Source organism: Asparagus officinalis, chromosome 2, assembly GCF_001876935.1.
Source record: "Asparagus officinalis chromosome 2, Aspof.V1, whole genome shotgun sequence".
In the NCBI taxonomy this organism is placed as follows: domain Eukaryota; kingdom Viridiplantae; phylum Streptophyta; class Magnoliopsida; order Asparagales; family Asparagaceae; genus Asparagus; species Asparagus officinalis.
In genome coordinates, this window is record NC_033795.1 from 29302536 (window position 1) to 29320018 (window position 17483).

General features: G+C 38.7%; 2 protein-coding genes across 2 annotated transcripts in view; both read right to left on the minus strand.

Moving 5' to 3' along the window:
* LOC109830605 (probable metal-nicotianamine transporter YSL6) overlaps nucleotides 1-10442 on the minus strand; it is a 15066-nt gene extending 4624 nt beyond the window's left edge. Inside the window, exon 1 of the mRNA XM_020397913.1 lies at nucleotides 9994-10442. Coding sequence (XP_020253502.1) covers nucleotides 9994-10333 — 340 coding nt within the window. The 5' untranslated portion in view covers nucleotides 10334-10442. The remainder of the gene's footprint in view (nucleotides 1-9993) is intronic.
* Nucleotides 713-2318, minus strand: LOC109830606 (putative nuclease HARBI1). The gene has a single exon (XM_020397915.1). The coding sequence runs from the start codon at nucleotides 1694-1696 to the stop codon at nucleotides 791-793; it is 906 nt and encodes a 301-aa protein (XP_020253504.1). The 5' UTR covers nucleotides 1697-2318; the 3' UTR covers nucleotides 713-790.

Below are 17483 nucleotides of genomic sequence, written 5' to 3' on the forward strand. Positions count from 1 at the left end.
TATAATTTGATATTCTCATGAAAAGCACACAACATAGTGGTAAACGATATGCGTTTGACGTTCATTCACGGGCTTTTGCATCTTTTCAACTGATATCAGAAGAAGAAACAATATCAAAAAGTGTGCAAAAGAAAGAATTTCTCAACATCAATATCAAATCCATACAGCAGTCGTGTACCGTGTACTAGCAACAAAAGCAAACAATTCCAATGACCCTAAGAGCAACTCCAATGGTACATCATTCCTCTATAAATGGAGTACCATTGGCTCCAATGGTGCAACTATAGCACCCTCTATATTAACCCTCTATATTTGAAGGGTGCTATAGTAACTCTCTATATTTGAAGGGTTTGGAGTAATATAGAGGGATCCCTCTATAATACTATTCATAGATTTTAATTCCAATTTTGCCTTCCCATCTCATTCGGGATGAGGTCGTCGTTGGTAGCTTCAACTTCTTCGTACCAACGCACCTTTCTGCTGGAAGAGAACTTTAACTTCTTAGACTTGCGGGGGGAGGTAGATCCGGACGAGGACGAAAGATATTCCTCGAACTTGGTTTGATCGAACTCGTATTCGACCTCCTCCACGACCGGGATTGAGATCCGCGGCTGCGACGCATCGATCTCGTTGGCGAGATCGTCGTTTTAAATAAAAATTATATCATTGAAATTGTCTTGCCGAAACCTTCAAAATGAGCCTAATATTTAAACTTTTAATATTAATTTCAAATTTATCATTATGAAATGTTGAAGTACAGAGAATTTAAAATACATCAAGCTTAAAAAAATTACATCATTCTATTACCATGTCTTTGCCATAAATGTTCAATGAGTGCATTCCGAAGTTCAAAGTAAGCCTCTCGATCTTGAATTTTCCTATGTCGAGCGAGGAATCTTCTTAATCTTTCATCGTCATTGTCATCCATCTCGTCAGCATTTGAAGGTTGAGTTGAATCAACATTATCTAGTTCTTCTTCACATTCATCCTCCACAATCATATTGTGTAGTATTACACAAGCAGTCATGATGTCATGTAGCACCCGTTTATCCCAAAACCGTGCTGATCCTTTGATGATGGCAAAGCGTATTTGAAGTACTCCAAATGCCCGCTCCACATCCTTTCGATATCCTTCTTGCATGACTGCAAAGTACTGCTTCTTTGGTCCTTGGGGTTGGGATATAGTTTGCACAAGAGTCGACCATTTAGGATATATTCCATCGGCCAAATAGTAACTTGTATCATAATCTTTTCCTAATATAGTGTAATTAGCCGGAGAAGCAGTACCCTGTGCAAGTTTATCAAATAAATTTGATGATTGTAACACATTAATATCATTGTTGGATCCTGGCAATCCAAAATAAGCATGCCATATCCATAAATCATATGACGCTACTGCTTCTAAAATAATTGTTGGCTTTCCTTGACGTCCTGAGTATTGTCCTGCCCAAGCAGTTGGACAGTTTTTCCATTTCCAGTGCATACAATCTAAACTACCTAACATTCCTGGGAACCCTCTCTCTTCACCTTTCTTTAGCAAACGTGTAATGTCGCCCGTAGTAGGGTGCCTTAGGTATTCTTCTCCAAAAACCTCTATAACAGCTCGACAAAATCTCTTCAGACATTCTATTGTTGTTGACTCACCAATCCTAATATATTCATCGGTTGCATCTGCCGATGTTCCATATACTAGCATACGGTGTGCAGCTGTTACTTTTTGCAAGGTAGATAAACCTAATTTACCGGTTGCATCTCTCTTCTGTATGAAGAAGTTGTCATGATCTGCTACTCTATTAACAATGCGAATGAATAGATTCCTACGACATCAGAATCTTCTACGAAAAATAGATTCTCCATATGTGGGAGTCTCAGAAAAGTAATCATTCCAAAGTCTAGAGTTACCTTCTTCTCTTTCGCGATAAGAAAAAGTTAGATCAACGAGCTGTTACAATTAAAACAGCGCAATCAACTATTAGCTCAACAACGTGCGCAATTTCATCTTGAGCGTGATCGTGAGGATAGAGAAATATTATCAATTGATTTGAGTAAGATTGTTGATGTAAGGGAACGTGCATTTTTTGAGAGGAAAAAACAACAAATCATTAGCAGAAATAGCGGTGATTATCAATTTGATAGTTCAACTCATGTTTTAGGAGGAACTGGATATTAGGGTCCGTCAGGGTATCAGTACGGCACCGGTAGCTATGGAAATGACCTACCGGAATTTTAGACTGTTGTTATCGTATCTTACTTATATAATGTAATTTTGTATTTCTAAATGTAGTTCCTTTGGGGCGGGTTATATAGATCCCCACGTATTTATTTTATTAACGAATATTTTTATTTTATTCTATTAAAATAAACTAATTTAAAAACGAATCTAAAAATATTCAATATTAATCTCATTTAAAATGTTTCGGCGAGACGGTTCTAAAGGTATAATTTTTGTACAAAAAATGATAAGTTTTAATTATTTTATTTACATCATTAGTTTGTTAATGATAGATTAATTCATATAAATATAAAGTTTTAATTATTTTATTTACATCATTAGTTTGTTAATGATAGATTAATTCATATAAATATAGAGTATATCATTGGAGCACAACTTTTACAAACCCTCTATATTTGAGGAATCTTAAAGAATATTCTCTTCAAACCCTCTAAATATAGAGTATACCATTGGAGATGCTCTAAGAGCAAGTCCAGCAAGCTCTGAACTCGGCTCTCAAGGCTGACATGACGATGGATGTTGCCAACCCCCCCTCCAGCAAGCTCTGAAGGACTCTCAAGCCCCTCTCCTTGGGCCGACGTGGCGGTGGAGAAGTTCGGAGCTCCCAAGCGCTCCACAAATTTGTGGAGCGCTTCGGAGCTCCGAACTGGAAAGATTTTACAAAAAACCCCCCTCCAAACTTCGGTTGAGATGCTGGCGTTCGGAGCGGAGACTGGGTGGGTGGCTTGGAGTGGAGATGATGGTGGCGAAGAGTTCGACGACTGGCCTCCGCAAGCCGACGCCGTCGCCGCCGTCGATGGAGAGGATTTGGGGTTGGGGTTGGGTCTGTCGAAGGGGTGGGGTTGGGGTTCAGTTTGGACGAAGGGGTGGGGTTTGGGTCTGTCGAAGTTGAGATGAAGAGGGGTTTTTGGATTTTTTTTTTTTATTGGTTGCGAATTTTGAGGTGAAAATGTTGATGAAGTTGAGGTGAGCGAAAATGTACCGTTGAATAGGGGAAAATGCACCGTTGAAGATGATGTTGATCAAAGTTTTTTGAGAGGAAAATGTACCGTTGAAGAGAAAAAATCATCAAAATGTGCCGTTGAAGACTAGATGAAGAATCCAGCCGTTAAAAAATTTAGTTGTTGGGATTAAAAAAATAGCATGAACAGTAAAAAAACATCTATAAATTCATTTCACTTCAACACAAAAATCATTCCACACAACTCTCTCATAAAAAAAACTCTATATTTCTCTATCAAATTACAAATCTCATGGATCCCTCACAAAACTATTATTCGTAACTCCTTACCGGTGAAGAATCGACCTTATACCCGTCCTTCTATACAGAAGTCGTAGAAGAAGGTAACTCAATCGAGTTCTCGCAATCAGCAACACAACAAGTGTCATCCCAAGAAACACCGACCACAAAGAAGAAGAAGGCTTACACGCGGTCCGAAAATTGGACTGTCCACGAGGATAAGCTTCTTGTGTCTGCTTGGCTGAACACGAGCCAAGACGCCATCCAAGGTACGGGGCAATACAAAGATAAGTTTTGGCACAGAGCTAACAACTACTTTATCCAATACTCTGTCGATCCAACGAGCCACACACCAAACCAAATGATGCATCGTTGGTCAACGATTCAACTGTCCGTCAACAAGTTCTGCGGGTGTGTTGCTCAGATTGAAGGAAGACAAAGATCTGGTACGGGAATTATTGACCAGGTAAATATTTAACTTATATGTTTTTATATCACCAAACAATTCCATGCCAGCGACCCCCATCGAGTTGAACACCGACTCGGATGATGTGTTAGTAAGGCCTGAAGGGAGGAAAACAGCAAAGCTCAAGAGGAAACAAAATGTGGAAAACTCTGGATCCGCTACGTCCATCATGGGAGAGGCATTCGCGTGGATGAAGGAAACCACAAATTAAAAAATAGAGCTAAAACAAAAAAAACAAGATGACGATATCATGAAGATGGATCTCTCAACACTCAATCCAGTTCAACGATAATACTTTGAAATACGTCAGGCAGAGATATTGGAGAGGTGGATGTCTAAGGGTTCTTCCTAATTATCATATATTATATTGTATTAGATTTATGATTGTACTCGCATCGCATCCTAATTAGTTCTTTCTAATTATCATATATTATATTGTATTAGATTTATGATTGTACTCGCATCGCATCCTAATTAGTTCTTCCTAATTATCTTGTATTAGATTTATGATTCTACTTGAAGTTGAAAATTTTGGCATTTAATGAAAACTACTTTATTGAAAAGAGAATTGGCGTAGTACAACTCGAACTTCTTTGCTGAAATTACATTAGACATAAAGAAACTTAATCCTCGTCGATGGATCCCTTGAGCTGCCACAGATGCTCGATCAAATCATTCTTTAGTGATTTGTGTGTTTGCGTGTTCCTGATCCGATGATGATTTTGGACGAACTCAGTTAGAGGCACTGTAATAATCCATTTTTTTAGATACAAGTTAATTAATTTGGTTAAATATACAAGGTCTTATAAGGGAGGCCCATATTAGTAAGCCCACGTGATATGGAGGAAAAAAAAAACAAAGGCAACAAATCATTTTCTTTAAGGCCCATTGGTGTTAAGCTAGCCTAGAAAAGCCCAAACAAAACACATCTTTTCCCTTTTCTTATCCAACTCCATCTCCTTCCCCTTATCCACTCACGGTTTCTGAGATTTTTTTTTCACTCTCCATAATTTCAACCACCCCAAATCCTCCTCTACCTAAATCCCTCAAATCCTGGTAAAATCCTTAACTAACCTTATCTCTACTCAACCATCTTCTTTATAAATCAATCTCATCCCCTCCCCATCTCGGTACCAAAACCCTGCAGAGAAAAAAAAACACAGAGAAGAGAGGGAACATTGACTGGAATTTTAGGAGGGGTGGAGAAGGAGCTTGTTTAGGTTTAACTTTCGGAGTTTCTCTCAAATTTCGGCAAGCATTTTTATCTTTTAACTCTTTTATTTTTCTTGATCGTCTTATAGTTCATAATCGACAAGTAGATTTTCTATTTTTATTGTCCTCAAATATTTTTGGAACTTCACATTTAATTCTCTGTGTGCTTGGTAACTATTGCTACATTTTCCTGCACTCTTGAGCATTTCTGGAAGCAACCTAATTTATCTTGAGTCTCTTAAATAATAAGTAGCAGCTTTAAATCAAGTCTGCTGCTCTTGGTTGCTTAAACCATGAGATTCGCATTCCCAGAATTGATTTACTCCTATTACAAGTCCTAGCTGTTTCGGAATTATAGTTTGCCCAGCATTTTGGAAACAATTTTTGTGGAACAACAAGGCTCTGAAAGGAGGTACAATTCTTTTATGTGGATACGTAAACTTACCGTGGCTAGCAAATGGAACATATAGTTTTATGTCTTTAATCTCTCAACATCATCATCATCTTTTTGTCCACTGCCATAATCATTTGTTATTAAATAGAAGTAATCCAATTCACAGTAGGAACAACCCAACCAAATGGCATTTTCTTTCTATTTAATATGTTCCACTATACCTGTGAATGATTCCTTGTATGAATATATGTGTTACACCTCTTAAGGAAATGCACAAACATATTCATGCACGGCATCTAAATCAGGCCAGATGCTCGAGTTCTTTTTTTTATCTGAATAATCATGTGCATAATTCTTCAACACTTGGGGATGAACAAAATCTTATATCGAGGACTCGTGGATGAGTGATGTTACGAAATAAGTTGAGCTTAATTAAGTGGACAATGTGATTCTACTAGAGTAAACCAAATCCAAAAGATATGGACAACACGTGAGCTTCTGTGGTTTGAGTCATGGTTGGTTCTACATATGGTAAGGAGACAGAAGACACATAATTTTAACTTAGTGATTAGCCTAGGATCATTTATGTTCCAGGCCAATGGAGGAGAAAATGGATGGTGGGAACTTTTTATTGTTTTATCCTTTTAGTATGAAAATCACTAGCCTAGGATGTATTTTGGCACATCAACTTTTTTGTGCATATGAAACTTTCAAAATATGCAACCAGAAAGAAGAAATATCTCAAGTATTAACTATTATGTTAATCGAAACCGTGATTTCAAAATTCTTATCCGAGTATGACCGGCGTAGTTTTATGGTAGATGTTCCTCTGTTACGGATATAGCATGCCATCAGATATCGTATTGCATTTGACAAATTGTACAATTTCCTGTTGATCTTGTAGTCACCTTTACTAGGTGGGTTGTGCATAAATAGATATCCTATTAAGACATGCATCAGAAGCATGAACTGGTGACATTGACCATATGATACATGATTTATCAATTTGTACTTGTTATGAACTTACTGTGTTTGACATGTATGACTTTATGAAAGATTGTTGTTGATCATCTAGTTGTCATCTAATAGGTGAGACTGTGCATGAAGACGACTTCTGTTAAAAATATGATTTATAAGCGTGCTTTCATAGCATGGCTATGCTCTCGATATCGATATCCCGATATGAGATTTTTCCTTGGCTATTACTATTATAGCATCTGCTTTCATAGCATGGCTATGCTCCCGATATCGATATCCCGATATGAGATTTTTCCTTGGCTATTACTATTATAGCATCGACTAGACGATGCACCCATCTTGATTAGACATGTTCTGGGTCACGGTTATTATCATAGTTTTACAGAAGTCGTTCCACGGTAACTCTGTGGTTAGTGCACAATATTTCATGCACAGTCATTTAAAATTTAATCGACAAACATGGGGTTTAAAAAGGAAAATTAGACGAAGAATATAACATGTATATAAACGGGCATATGCGCATTCCTGATATCCTGAGTTATATATATACATGGGCCAAAGAGCCAATTCCTGACTTGAAGCCGTGTTCCCGGGACGGTTTACGGGGAACCGATTTATATACATGAAAATATTTCTTCTCTAATTCAAATAACATGTAAAATAAGAATAATGTGTTTATATGCTTTGTGATAGATTTTGGCATGCATAGCATGGCCTGGAGGAAGTATTGGTGATGTATATTTATATGGTTTGTTTATAGAATTTTGGAAGCTGATATTTAGAGATTTACAATTTGAGGTGTATGGTATATACGAGGGTTTCCTTGTTTGGATTATTCCCTCGACGTACTCATCTCGTGTTGTGAGTTTCTAAAGATTAACTCCTTTTAGTATTGGGTATAAGATATGTGCTTGAGAATGACCATGATTGATATCTACAATAGCAATTTCCCTCGTCATCTTTAATTGAGTTTCATCTTACTTTGGTTTATAAGATTAGCATTTTCTGCTATCACTGGAAAATTTAGAATTTATCTTTTCTTTATATCTACCACTTATACTTACATGCGCATAATTTTTCTCATTTTACATGCTTGCTGGGAGTTTTCTGACTCCCCTGGGGTTTGCATGCCCCAGACTCGGGAACTGTTCTTTCTTCGCAGGACCAAGAGTATTTTAAGGATTAAGACCAGCGACAGTGATCACTTTCTCTCCCTTCACTCTCTCAACTTCAGTTATTTAGATTTTCTTGTAAACACTTGTGGTACTCCAGACTAAGATGTAATTTCCTCTTTCCTACTTTGAATAGTTGTGGACATGTAAGGGAACTTGTCTTTTCAGAGATTTCTTTATTTATCTATTTTCTTTATTATCATAGTTACATGCTCTATGTAATAGTTTTTTTGACAATATAACGGTGTACAGGATGATCTAGAGGCGTGAATGTGACCATATGGTTACATTGCCGGCCGAGTCACGTCCCAAACTATCACGTTTTGGAACCGGGGCGTGACAGGCACCGTCTGCACATGAGAAGGTACAACGACTGGTATCGAATCATTAAAGTCGAAGTTGTTGTCCAATTGACAATCTCGTTCATCTTCAACGATCATGTTATGCATTATGATACAAGCTGTCATGATGTCTTTCATCACACTAGGTTTCCAGAAACATCCTGGTCCACGAACAATCGCAAATCGAGCTTGCAACACGTCAAAAGCTCGCTCAACATCTTTTCTTGCGCTCTCTTGTTGTTGAGCAAAGTATTTATGCTTGTTTCCTCGTGGTGCTGGAATAGTCTTCACTAATGTAGACCACTATGGGTAAATCCCGTCGGCGAGATAGTATCCCATATTGTACTCGTGGCCATTAACAGTATAGTTGCACGGTGAAGCTCTTCCCTCTGCAAGTTGTGCAAAAACCGGTGAACGATGTATCACATTGAGGTCATTGTGAGACCCCGGCAGTCCAAAGAAGGCATGACATATCCAAAGATCTTTGCTAGCTACGGCCTTCAAAATAATTGTAGGTTCATGAAAATGCCCAGTATACATACCTTGCCAGGCGGTTGGACAGTTCTTCCATACCTAGTGCATGCAGTCGATGCTCCCAAGCATACCAGGAAAACCTCGTTGTGAACCTTCCTCGAGCAGGCGTGCAATGTCTTCATTAGTCGGTGAACGAAGGTATTCCTCCCCAAAGATGTTGATAATCGATCGAACGAACCTCTTCACGCTCTCAAGCGACGTCCTTTTACCGATCCGAACGTAGTCGTCAACGGCGTCAGCGGATGCTCCATATGCGAGCATCCGCATAGCTGCAGTAATCTTTTGAAGGCTAGATAGTCCTAACTGTCCAGCACCATTCCTCTTTTGGATGAAGTACTTGTCATATTCGACGACAGCATCGTGGATTCGAAGGAATAACGAACGCGACATTCTGAATCTTCGACGAAAATAATGAAGAGGATATGTTGGTGTGTCAGCAAAATAATCTTGGAACAACCGATTGTGTCCTTCCAGTCGGTATCGATGGAGCACGATACGTCTTTTGTGTTGAACTGAAGTTGAACATTTCCCTTGTTCTTCTTCCTCGACGACAGCAGCTCCCATAAGAAAGAACGTCTTCATCATTTTATCATCGTTAGAACTAGATGAGCTAGACATTTTGTTCTGGGAGACGATGGGTTGAGGTGAGAAGACATCGAATTTTATAGGAATCAGTCGGTTGACGGTCAAAGTTTGCGATATCTCGAAGTTCGTGCCCAACCTCGAACTTTGAGAGCTACCTAGAAGACCGTGTGCATTCCCTCGAAGACCGCGGGTTACCTCGAAGACCGTGTGCGTTCCCTCGAAGACCGTGGGTTACCTCGAAGACCGTGTGCGTTCCCTCGAAAGCCGTAGGTTACCTCGAAGACCGTGTGCGCTCCCTCGAAGACCGTATCCAACGGTTAGAAATAAAATACAAGAGGTTTAAATATAATTAAAAGTAATAGGTAAAATATTAAAATAGAAGAGGGATTTTTTTGATATTGTTGGAGGTCCTAACTAGGAGCTTGTTGGAGCTCCATAAAATAAGGAGAGGCTCCCAAGGCCTATTTTTATAATTTTTTATACCAAAATGCTTGAGAGCTCTTGAGAGCTTGGTACTAGGACTCCCAACTGGGAGCTTGCTAGACTTGCTCTAAACACAAATTCCGTCTAAAAACACAATTTTTAACAAGTAGTCCATAAACTCATAACCCACGCCAAATCCAAATTTAACACAAAATTTTCAATTTTCAATTTTCAATTTTCAAAAAAAAAAAAACCCAAAACCTACCATCTCGTATTAGCAACAAAATCAGACAAATCCAATGACTAGAACCACGGAAATCTACTAAAAAGACAACATCCCCACAAAAATCAGAGCCCAAAACCAAATTAAACCCAAAAAATTCAAATTTCAAAAGAGACCGCAAAAAAAATTTACCACTAAAGGCCAGTCCGTAGCAAGCAACAACACAAGTTTGAATCACGGTGTTCTCCTGCCTCGTGAAGGCCCTCCCCCCAAACCCTAATTTCTCAGCCACCCCAGTCCAGCTCTTCACCATAAAAAACCCTAGAAGCCCCGCCGCCACGTTCAGCGACGGAATCACCCCAACAGTAAGATTCAGCTTGTGAGTTATTATACAAAATAGGGATCCCAGTACAGCGCTCACGACCAAACCCCTGATCGTGATCTGCTCTCTCCAGTGTGGAATTGGGATCGAATCCTCCTGCTCCTCCTCTTTGGGAGCGACGATCAGAGGGTCGTTGATCTCAGTTCCCATTGGGGAATCAGGGTTAGGGTTTGGGTTTGATTTTTTTTTTTCCCCTTTTTTGTTGAAGAGAGGGGGACAATAGGGAAGAGGAGGGAGAAGATAAATAAGAGGGTTGCTGTTGGCGGCACGCTATGAGTAACCGTTCGAATCTCTGGTTCTTACGGCTGTGTGCTGGGTTCTGAGGACACGTGGCGAGTTTTGATTAGCGTGATGGTTGGTGACGGCAGGGGATGCTTGTTTTAAATTCTATAATTTAAGGATATGGATTTTTATCATGGGATTTGAAATCCATAGATTTTGTTTAACATGAGTTAGGATTTTTAAAACTTTGTTTATTTCATCAATATTTTTAGATTTGGAATGTTATAATTTGTAAGTTCTTGTTTGTTTTAAACTCAAATTGTAACATTACAAATTTTAGAATTTGAAATCCATAGTTGTAACAAACAAGTTTTAGGATTACCAAAATAATAATTGATGAAAATAAGAACCTTTGGTGAGCTTACCTCCCACAAATAAACAAATACAATTGTATTCAATTGGGGTAAGCATACTCATTCAAACCCACAACAAACAAGCAAGCTCACAAGCTCAGATTGGAATTAAAACCCACAACAAACCAATGCTACAAGCAAGCCATCAAAGAATCATCGCACATGAAACAAAAAATGAAACAAACCAAACAAGTAATCATACTTTTCAGGCTCGTATAACCAGCAAAAAATGAAACAAACCATCAAAGAATAATCGCACCTAAAATCAAAGTATGCAAGAATGAAATATGATGCAAGTAAGCTCATATAATCATCCAAGTATGCAAACAAACTCATATAACTAGCATTAGGCAGTCGCAAGTAAGCTCAGACTAGCTGCAAAAAATGAAACAAAATCTGTCCACACACAAGCGAGTTGGACCGACGTATACAAGCAGCTCAGGTTGGACTTAAAAACCATAACACACCAACAAGTAACCATACTTTTCAGGCTCATATAACCAGCAATGTAAGCAGCCACAAGTAAGCTCAGAGCAGTTGCAAAAACTGAAACAAAACCCTCCTAAATTCAAAGCAAGTAGCTCATATAATCAAGGCTGCAAGCGATCAGCCGCAAACAAGAAAAATGGACCCAAGTTCAGGTTGCTTTTGTATGCAAGACAGGAAGCAAACAAGCAAGCCATCAAAGCATACAAAAATGAGTCTCACCTACATGCAAGCCATCAAAGTATACACACAAGCTCACTGCTCAAATAATCAAGGCTACAAGCAAGTAGCCGCAAACAAAAAGCAAGCAATATTACCAACAACTCATATAACCAAGGCTGCAAGAAAGCAGTCGTAAACAAGCAAGATGGACCCATCATCATAGTCGCAAATCCTTACGTGACCAATCATCATAGCCCCTATCAAAAACATGCTCAGTAACAAGCTCACAAGTAACTACTAGAAAACAAACTGATTTTGAAACAAACTGAATCTAAAACAACCTAAATCTGAAAACAACTTGAATCTGAAATAAACTGAGTGCTGAAACAATCTGAAACAAGTTCACAAGCAACCATTAGAAAATAAACTGAATTTGAAACAAACATGCTCAGTAACAAGCTCACAAGCAACCATTGAAACAAACTGAATCTGAAACAACCAAGGCTCAGGCAAGCAACCATTAGAAACCTCATAATAGTACCAAGGTAGGGGCTCAGATATAGATATTAAAATTGAATGCACGGATTGCCTCACCTAATAATGATGTTGCAATGTAGGTTGCAATCACATGAATGGATTGCCTCAGCTAACATTGTAAATACAATGTTAAGTTGCATTCTCACGCTAGATTGCCCCTACCTAAACATAGCAACATTGTAGATTTCATTCTCATAATATGACCATCATCATTGCCCAAATTGAGCAATACAAAATAGTCATACCAATACATATCATGCAATGTAGGTTGCTATCAAGTATCATATCCATCCATATTTATATAAACCTGCAAAAGAACCCAAGCTCATATTTAGTTTATTCAAAATATGACCATTAAGTATCATTTTCTAATGGTTGCTTGTGAGCTTGTTTCAGATTGCTTCAGATTCAGTTTATTTCAAATTCAGTTTGTTTCAGACCAGTTGCAAAAAATAAAACATAACCTGTCCACACACAAGCAAGTTGAACTCAAGAGCAGCTCAGATTGGACTTAAAACCCATAACAAATCAAGGTTGCAAAAGTAACCAGTCTACAAACAAGCTCATATAACCAGCAAGTAAGCAGCCACAAGTAAGCTCAGACCAGCTACAAAAATTGAAACAAAACCCTCCTGTTATTAAAGCAAGCAACTCATATAACCAAGGCTGCAAGCAAGCAGCCGCAAACAAGAAAGATGGACCCAAGAACATAAGCTCACAAGCAATCATTGAAACAAACTGAATCTGAAACAACCAAGCTCACAAGCCATTAAAAACAATTTCGTCCCCAAATCCAAACAATGGAACAAGAACAATTTCGTACCCAAAGTCCTAAAATCCAAATCCAAGCAATTGAACGAGAACAATTTCGTCCCCAAATCTGCCACAAATATGCATAAAGTAGTGAAATACGCATAACAGCGAGAACGAGATCAAGCAAAAAACCGCCGCCAAAATCAAGCAAGCATCCACCCTCGGTTCAGTACCATACCTGTACTCATTATATTGATCGAAGGAATCAAGCACCCACCCTCGGTTCAGTACCATACCTGTACCACCCTCGGTTCTTATCGGCGGCCATCACCGAGAACGAGATCAAGCAAAGAACCATTCCCAGCAAAATCAAACATAAATTATTTTTAAATGGTCCAAAGCTTAAACGGATGGGTATGGGGAACTTATACGTGAAGCAATCTAAAGGGATTCCTCAAGGCCTCAATAATGAAGAGATGTATATGAAATCTCGTATAAAGTTGAGCCGCAAAGTTAGTCTCATCCAATTTCCTCAAGTACTATCCCTGGTGCTCAAATGTAAAATAGGGTAGCGGGAAATAAAGGAGGCGGGTAAAAGAGGAGGGAGAAAGAACTGAAGCGGTGATGGGAATGGGGGTAGTTAGGTTTTCGGAGGGTGATAAAGAAATGAGCTGGCGCCTATTGTCAGAAATCCAACTCACATCCTAGCTGAAGGAGGGGATTTTACAAATCCTAAAATAAATTAGCTTTTTATGTTTTGGAGATTCAATATCCTAAATTTTTTTTGAAACAAACAAGGTTTATAGAATATCAAAATCCAAAAAACCCCTTTTTACATCCCAAAACTTAAAACCCGCCCTATATCCCAAAAAAAAGTGAAATGAAACAAACACCCCCTAAGAGACACTATTGTAGAAATCACCCACTCTCTCTCTCTCTCTCTATATATATATATATATATATATATATATATATATGAAAAATTCCTCAAGGACCCAAAATATGGGACCAATATGGGAGACATGTGAGGTGTCCCCCTCCGATTGCATAATAAGTTGGTCATCATGATGGTCAGCTCATTATACAATAGGAGTGAGACACCTCACTTGTCCCTTTTATTGGTCCCATATTTTGAGTCAATGTAGCAAAACTCTATATATATACATATATATATAGAGAGAGGAGGGAGATTCTGCACATTCGGTTGAGTTTTGTCATTAATAGAGTTGTTTAATTATTTAATTTTTAAATTAAATCATTGTTTTGATGTGGACCTAGTTGCGTGATTTGCATGTTACCTCTTTTTTAATTAACACAGTAAGAGCTATAAATGTCAGCATAATTAGGCCTACTACATCTGTTTTTCAATTATAAGTAGCTACGTTTAATTTCCGAGAAGTAAATTTATTATCGATTTTAAAGGTAAAAGGCAAAATATGAAGAGTGTTTAACTGTACTAAAATCCCTTATAATTTCTTTAAAATTGTCAAACTAGTGACAATCATATAACTACAGTGTTATTTAACTTCTAAGAAATAGTGAGTAGGACTGTTAATATTCATGAAAATAGGATTCAAGCATCTCTACTAGTTATATCATACTTAGGAATTTAGATTAACATTAATCTTAATGACATATAGTAGAAACATTAAGACATGCTCTTTGCTGATAGAGAGGAAAGGAGTTGCACCTAATATTAATAAATAAATAAATAACACTCTTCCAAAAAGAAAGTAAAAAAGTGATAATTCTTAGCCACTAGAGGACGCATACATGGCAGCACAAATTGACACAAGAATCCGAAGACCCAATTTAAGAACAGAATCCAGAAACGGCCAACAGACCCAAGGTATCAATCAGGTGGCCCATACCACCGTGGCCCGAAGCTTTCAAGTTGAAAGATGGTCCACTATTCAATTCCCTATAAAATTTTGCGCCAAATTAGTTGTTACATTCAGACATCTTAAGTTCGTCTCTCTCTTCTGTTGTGCAAAAATACCCCACTTGTTGTTGAAAACCATGTCGAGGAACCAAACCAATCACCGATCAAAAAGGGCTAAAAGCAACCAAAATCAATTCACAAACAAAACATCAATTTTAACGTGGTTCGGCAATTGCCTACGTCCACGGGGCAAGAAGGGGATTGGGTTTTCACTAGTAGAGAAGAAGAGTACAACTTGAGATTACAAATCACTTGAAGGAACAAACTAATCTCACCAACAAAGCTCTTAATCTCTCTAAATAAACTCTAATCAAATAGCTCAGAGAATATCTCTTTTCTGTGCTCCAAATATCACAAACTTGATGCGGCATAAACATGTACCAAAAAGGTTGCAAGTGCACAACCGTGTCAAGTTATAGTATTTAAGATATCGATCCCACGATGAAGGTGTTTTGTAGGAGAAAATATAAAATTGGTTCTTATTTCGTGTGCGTGACAAATAGGAGTGATGAGTAAATGTGATTGTGGAGAGATAATGAGAGTGAAAGTGATAGTGTGTGAAATGGCGCAAAATTTAAGTGAGAGTGGATGTGACAAAGAATGAATATGATCAATAAGGCAAGAAGGAAAAAGAAAATAAAAATCAAGAATAAAAGAAAATACAAGAAATTAAAGATGGTGGATTCAATTATAGATATGGGTAATCTAAAATTGAACACACTTCTTAGAAAAGAGTGATTCCCTAGAGGGTTCTAGCCTAAAGGTGAATCAACAAAATAAAAATAAAAAATAAAAACTAAACCCAAGAGGGTTCTAGCCTCAAGGTGAATAGTGTAAGAAATTAAAATCTAACTACAAAATAAATTGTAAAATCTAATTACAAAATAAAATTGCAAGAATTAAATGCAAGAAAATAAATCTACTCTATAAGCATGAAATAAATCTAAGGCAAGAGGGTTCACCGGCATCGATGCCTGCATCGATACCGGCATCGATGCCTGCATCGATACCGGCATCGATGCCTGCATCGATACCGGCATCGATGCCTGCATCGATACCGGCATCGATGCCTGCATCGATACCGGCATCGATGCCTGCATCGATACCGGCATCGATGCCTGCATCGATACCGGCATCGATCTTCACATCGATACCGGCATCGATGCCTGCATCGATGCTGGTATCGATGCCCTAATAAAAATTCTGACTTCACGGTTGGCTTCGTCTCATCGAGATAGGCGATTTTCATATATTATATGTTAAATTCCGCCTTCCGGATTGGGAGATATCGTCGTTTTTTTGTGGCCAACCATTTTGAATATGATTTCTTTTCATATTAGATTTTTGATTTTCTCCGGCTTCTACAGGCTACTCGGCTTGATTAGGGGCTTTTGGATAATTTGGAAATTGATTTTCCAATGGGCTTCTTTGCTTCATTTAATCAATTGGTTTTTGTTGAGAAATGAGAGTTTGAGATTTATTCTTCATTAACCTGCAATTAAAGATAAAAACAATTATTAGTAGTATATTTATTCATATAAAATAGATAATGAGGGTATAAAACTGTAATAAAATATGATTATCATCTCTCTAAATAAACTCTAATCAAATAGCTCAGAGAATATCTCTTTTCTGTGCTCCAAATATCACAAACTCTCGCCTTAAGAAATCCTAGAACGTGTATTGGTATTTATACAAACACCAAAACCAAATAAGAACAGGAAACACAAGTTTGGGCCTGACCCGTTACGCGGTCGACCGCCATGGTCGACCGCGACCAACAACAGAACATGGAAAACTCCTACAGGGTCTAGCGGTCGACCGCGACGTCCTACGGGGTCTCGCGGTCGACCGCGGTGGTCGACCGCGCCAAATCCAGACTCCTCCCAGAGTGTGTGCACGTTCGCGGTCGACTGGCCTTGCACCGCGGTCGACCGCGCAGCTTCCAAACAGTTCCTGCGCTTCCAAAACCTGTTCTTTACCAAAAGTTCATCGAGGTTCTTCAATTCTCCACCTCGGCGAAGTTTCTTCCAAAACTGAGCCGACACCAACCAAACCAAATGCCTCACTTGCTGCTTCTCAATCCTCAACAAGTCGAGACCCAAACGGGAGTACGAAAACTCACCCAAACGTCGGTATATACTCACCAAATCGGCTGCATCATAAAGACTGGCTATGTATCCTCTTGCCCAAGGAATCAAGCCTTCACGTAGTTCATCCAAATGGCCTCCAAAGGCCTTCAAACAAATAGAAAAGTCTGCAACTCTTTTCTAATATCGCCAACGGATCTGCAACTGATAGCAGCCCCAAACTGATACAAATCAAACACCTCCATATGAGGTGAACCAATGGCTATATCCAAATCATATCCACCAGCTGCAACCGAATCCAAAATCAATCCATCATCTGCATCCGAATCTAAATGATCCCCGATCTGTGTCACCTCAGCTGGAATCCTAAATGACGCAGTATGATCTGGAGTATGTGGGATAAACTCCACCCAACATGGAGTAGCATCACCCTCCACCTGCTACGATATCCAAACGACCTGATCAACACTCTCCAAGAACAAAATCAGAAGCTCCCAAATGATAATCAAATGAGCCTCCGAATCCCAAACGCGCAATCGGATCAAATCCCACATCATCGATGTGACAAATGCTAGGTAACCAAATATCCGACGTCAACCAAAATCTGAAGCAGCTCCACCATATCCAATAACTCCTAATGTAGCAGTCGGCGACCTATGACTAAAATGACCCAAATATATCAAAACTCCAGAACC

Bases quoted from the DNA above. Each gene is read 5' to 3' on its own strand.
- LOC109830606 (XM_020397915.1), bottom strand. From the start codon at position 1,696: ATGCTAGTATATGGAACATCGGCAGATGCAACCGATGAATATATTAGG.